Raw genomic sequence first — 5984 nt, 5'->3', positions numbered from 1 at the left:
CACTGAATCTGAACTGCTATGAACATGTGTATTCAAAGCAAGCACTGCGCTCGTAGCTACTCGAATTTAATTGCATTTTCGTAGATTTCACGGAAAATCGGACTACGATGGATTCTATGACAGCCTTGATTAGTTCGTGCCAATATAGCAACTCAGTTACCAGCTTTCAGTTGCTAGTTGCCATCGGTAATACCATTTCAGCCACTGGCCAACCCACNTCAAAAAAAATCTATGAAACCAAATCGCTAACATCGATATTTCTTGAGATATTGGACTTTGAAGTTGATCAACAAATTCTACAATTTAGCTCAATACTCCGTGAAAATTTCACACTACAAAATTTCGATACAATTATAACGAGTTGTCCCTTCTTATTATCTACGTACTTTGGCCAAATTACACATTTCCCCATACAAATTCGCATTTCTAAAATCACGCATTTGAACGCATTTAAACGAAATCACGAAGAAAATGCGTTCCAATTGCCGTACTATTTTATTGAACTCACTCAGAAACAGAAGTTCAACAGAAACTTTTGTTTGGCTTTGAAGCTGAAATTAGTCAAGAACGCAGAACGTATACTTAAACGCAGTCTGTATGCGCAGAATTTTGTTGATTACTGGAGCCCTCAGTCTTGCTTACTACAGTGTTGCCACTCATCAATGCCTTTTCATAAACTTACCTTTTCAACTACATTTTTTCGTGCTATAATAGATCGTAACTAAATATAAACTACTTAGTTTTCAACAAAAGCCTTAATCAATAGTAAATTTCAAATATTTCAAACGTATTTTGAATAGGAAATTATAACATTTTTACCATCTGCAAAACTGACGAAGTGGCAACCATCTATAGAAGGAAGAAATCAGCTGACACGGAAAAATCTAAATTCCGCAGATTTCTGCGCTATGGGCTACAACTACAAACGCAGATGCATTTTGCGAAAAATTCTTTAAAGAAACCACCATTCGGCAACACGACGGGAGATACGTAGCGGCTGCCTTTCAAAGGTAGTTTTCCTTCGGAGTCATGGGTCAATCGCGGTCGCAAGCGATGAAACAGGCCGTCCGGATGGAGCNCTGCGGTGTTGTGTTTTCATTTATATGGCGCTTTGGTAAGACAGAACGTGTCGGCTGACTCGGGTTTACGTACCGGTAGGTTTACGTTCTTGACTAATTACAGCTTGACATTTGGAATCTTTCTAAATCAAAACGAAGACAACGAAATGAATAAATCTTTGAAGTTTGTATATAAAAATTGTTAATTTATACATAACCTTTACACATTTTTAGTTTAATCAAAGAATGATGCATGCAGTGTGTGTTTACATTCCTTTTGTTTTTGTTCTCCCTTTTAAATTGATAAGAAGTCAAAGGAAAAGCGAATTAAGTAGTGTAAACACCTTCTAATGACTGATTTCAAATCACGCATTTGGGTCCAATGTAAATGTAATATTAGTTAAATTAAATGTTTAGAGTTTAGTTTTACTAATAAAGTAAAAAACGACTAGCTAAAAACAACATTAAAAAATATAGAAGTCATAATTGAATAAATAAAAAAATTATAAGAATATTCTACTTTTTAATTCATTTTGGAAGCGGTCGTGGGACCTTAATTTTATTCTCAGGAAGCGACAGACATCTGACAGAGACATTAATATTATTTAATATCCCTTTCATTTTTCTTGTTTAGTTCATAACTCAAAGTAACTACATAACTTTGATATGGAAACAAAATATATTGGATTTTATGTATAGTACCAGGTTGACCGAGCTTTGCCCTGAGTGCATATACTTTTTAAAGTTTTCAAGAACTGGATAGCTTTAAAAAAATAATTTTGAAATTGAAAAAAAATGGATTTCGATATCTAGTAAGTAAATTTCGTGCTCTAAAATTTAGGTGGCAACCCCATTCCGAAATATGCTGGAATTAATAATACAAATCTTGAGCATATATGTACTGTGTATACTTACAAAAAATTCTTATTGAAATTAACAAAATACACATTTGTATTACATAGAAGCGTGGCAACCTTGATCGAAAATATTTTCTGACCAAAGTTCGCAACAATACCTTTCATTTGATATCCATATTGCGATATTTTAGATAAATTGTGAAGAATCGAGAATAAGTGGCAACCTTACACTATTATCTTAAAGGATAACTTTTTCTATATAGGGAAAGCATTGTTTAAGAAACTTCTCTTGCGATTAAAAATAGGGGGCAATCCTATTAAAATATTTTTGAATTGGAGATCTTTAAAATACCTTCCATTTGATACCCATATTATGATGTTTTAATTAATTTGTAACTTAGAGCCGTTTCCGAGAACCCTATGGATATATATATACAATAATTGCTCGTTTAATGTAATAAGATGAATTCAAAAAGCCCTAACTGAAACATTTACTTCATAACTTGTTTTAAATTATGGCTGACTTCCAAAACGTATCAATACAATGTTTGGAAACTGTTATACTGCGGTATTCAAACTGTTTGTATATGCAGAGTTGCGACACAATGCAACCATATGCATTGCATATTTTAAATATTCAATATAGCAATGAACAATTTTTCTGAATTTTCCACATTTAAAACACCAATGCTAACCAATAGCAAACGAAGCATCAACTTTGTTTCTGATGCGCTGATTGCTCAAGCGATACGTTTCGATAACTAATCGGCTGCGTTTTGGAACAGTATACATTGCCAATATTTTGTAATTCGACGTTAAGGCCTGTATGCAGCTCTCAAGAAAAGCAAAAACTCCATATAAAATGACGTACAAGAAATGGCTAAGAAATTTTCTTGTGTAAAATTTCCTTAAGGCAGTACGCAGTTCTTAAGGAAATTGCTACGCTTTCTACTACGGTTTTCTAAAGTTTTTTGTGAAAAAAGAGCACAAGGCAACCCAGGTTTGCAACAGAAATATATGCCCGTTCCATTATTTCTTGAGGAAAGAGTGAGGCAACAGGCTGTGAAGTATCAAAAATGTCAAAATTCCTTGGACACACACAAAATAATGGCAAATTTTTCTTCGCCGTTTTCTTGAGAGCTGCATACAGGGCATAAGAAATTTTCTTGAGTCAAATTTCCTTACGGCAGTACGCTGTTCTTAAGAAATTTACTACGCTTTCTACTACGGTTTTCTAAAGTTTTTTGTGAAAAAAGAGCACAAGGCAACCCAGGTTTGCAACAGAAATATATGCCCGTTCCATTATTTCTTGAGGAAAGAGTGATGCAACAGGCTGTGAGGTATCAAAAATGTCAAAATTCCTTGGACACACACACGAAATAATGGCAAATTTTTCTTGACCGTTTTCTTGAGAGCTGCATACAGGCCTTTAATAACTTCCCTGTCCTCATACAATGCATTTTGTTAATGCCCCACGTCCACAGGTTTTTTGCTCTAATATGCTAAAGAACGTCCATATATACCATAACATATAATTTTTATAAATTGTTATATATTGCTTTAACTTGTTTTTGTTATTTTATTTTATGACTCATATGTGACTCATGGACGTAGGACGAAACAGTTTCTTTGCCACGTCCAATGAGTCACATGTGAACACATCGAGCAAAGTTGTTTTTGAGTTACATTTAGGGATGTTCCGATACAAGTAAATACAAGTATGTACTCGATACTTTTGTTTCGATAAAAACTACTTTTTTTACTCGTATCATTGTTTCGATACCTACTTGGTATTGGAGTGCAAGGTGGCAAAGTCTTTCTGGCCACGGGTGGACCGAGGGGAGGGGGGGTTTGGGAGCTCTCGAGACTAAGCAAGCTGCATCTCTCACTATTAGTGGGACTGCTTTCTGGTCACTGTGTGATTGGTAACCATGCTGTAAGGCTCTCGATGAGCTCTTGGGAGTGGACATCAGTCGACTGAAGAGCTTCGTTGTGAGCACGGAGCGTTTCTCCGGCAAAAAGCCATAGGTGTCGTCATTCTCCCATAGCTTCCTCCTCTTTCCCCTCCCTCCGTCCCTTTTTCCCTCCCCTTTTCCCTCCCCCCTCTGAGGGAATCACAGCGGACATCTTAGTGGAGTCCAAGTGAGCCTCCACATGCGGAAGCAGCCCGCTTACCTAACCTGTATTTCTTGCGCTTTTTCTTTTTACTAAAAGAGAACTTTCAGGAAAAAAATCTCGAAATTTTCTTTCATATATTTTTACGTTGTCCGAAATTGTACACAAAAATGAGTCACATGTGACTCATGAACTTATTTCAACACGCTCTCGTGAGTCACATATGNTTTTCCCTCCCCCCTCTGAGGGAATCACAGCGGACATCTTAGTGGAGTCCAAGTGAGCCTCCACATGCGGAAGCAGCCCGCTTACCTAACCTAACCTAACCTGTATTTCTTGCGCTTTTTCTTTTTACTAAAAGAGAACTTTCAGGAAAAAAATCTCGAAATTTTCTTTCATATATTTTTACGTTGTCCGAAATTGTACACAAAAATGAGTCACATGTGACTCATGAACTTATTTCAACACGCTCTCGTGAGTCACATATGACTCATTGGACAGGGAAGTTGTTAAGGAACCTTATACTTTGTACGTATACAAAGCAATTGACGTTTTGGAAGTCAGCCTATGTTAGCTATTGATATTTAACATAAATTCCATCAATAATTTTCGATAAACATTTTATTATTTCAATTATATAACGTTTTTTGTCTCTCCTAAAAAAATGACTTGTGTTAGTCATTAACGATATGTTTCATCAACGATATGTACATGCTTTGGAAACTGATATTTTTAACATAAATAAATCAGCTGCTAATTCAAATTGCATAACTCTTTCATTACACGCAGGTGAGGGTGACGTTGATGTCATACGAGAAACATATGAGCGAGCCATCTCCAACGTCCCACCGGCTAATGAGAAAAACTATTGGCGTCGTTATATTTACTTGTGGATAAATTATGCCCTCTACGAAGAACTGGAAGCTGAAGATTTAGAACGCACTCGACAAATATATAAAACCTGCCTTGAGCTTATTCCACACAAAAAATTTACATTCAGTAAAATTTGGCTAATGTATGCACAATTTGAAATTCGATGTAAAGAATTACAAAAGGCACGTAAAACATTAGGAATGGCGATTGGTATGAGCCCGCGGGACAAGCTTTTCCGAGGATACATTGAGTTGGAAATTCAACTACGTGAATTCGATCGCTGTCGCTTACTTTATGAAAAGTTTCTCGAATTCGGTCCGGAGAATTGCGTTACGTGGATGAAATTCGCAGAGCTTGAAAATTTACTTGGTGACACCGACCGAGCGCGCGCTATCTATGAGCTGGCGGTACAACAGCCGCGACTCGACATGCCCGAGCTACTGTGGAAAGCGTATATTGATTTTGAAGTATCACAGACTGAGACTGAGTTGGCACGTCAGCTTTATGAGCGTCTTTTGGAGCGCACGCATCATGTGAAAGTATGGATGTCTTACGCCAAGTTCGAATTAACACAACACGGCGCTGAATTATCCGACGATGATCCTGAATTAAATATAAAACTGTCGAGACGTGTCTATGAGCGTGCAAATGACACTTTGCGCACTTCTGGTGACAAAGAGTCGCGTGTATTGTTATTAGAAGCATGGCGTGACTTTGAAAGAGAAGCGGGCGATGTTCACACACTAAAGAAGGTGATGGAGAAAATGCCCCGTCGCGTGAAAAAGCGTCAAAAGATCGTATCAGAAAGTGGAGTGGAAGAAGGGTGGGAGGAAATATTTGATTACATATTCCCTGAAGATGAAATGGCACGGCCAAATCTTAAACTGCTTGCTGCAGCTAAAATGTGGAAAAAGCAAAAAGAAACTGTAAGTACAGAACCAGCGTCGAGTGACTCTGGCGACCTTGTCAATACAACGGTAGATGAGTAATAATTTATATATTTAAACAGTTTATAACACATCTCTCAGACTAAGAAATAAAACTTCTGCGATTGATTTCCGCTTCACTATAAGCCAACTAA

General features: G+C 37.0%; 1 protein-coding gene across 1 annotated transcript in view; it reads left to right on the top strand.

Annotated features, from left to right (window-relative positions):
- Positions 1–5975, top strand: part of crn (pre-mRNA splicing factor crn) — a 27382-nt gene extending 21407 nt beyond the window's left edge. The window contains exon 3 of the mRNA XM_017612487.1: positions 4820–5975. Within this exon, the coding sequence (XP_017467976.1) occupies positions 4820–5892 (1073 nt within the window). The 3' untranslated portion in view covers positions 5893–5975. The remainder of the gene's footprint in view (positions 1–4819) is intronic.
- Positions 5976–5984: the final 9 nt, after the last annotated feature.

This window comes from Rhagoletis zephyria, unplaced genomic scaffold, assembly GCF_001687245.7.
Source record: "Rhagoletis zephyria isolate East Lansing unplaced genomic scaffold, Rhagoletis_zephyria_1.1 Rzeph_scaffold_00551, whole genome shotgun sequence".
NCBI lineage: Eukaryota > Metazoa > Arthropoda > Insecta > Diptera > Tephritidae > Rhagoletis > Rhagoletis zephyria.
Note: the sequence above shows the minus strand (reverse complement) of the source record. Positions and strands in the feature narration are given on the sequence as shown.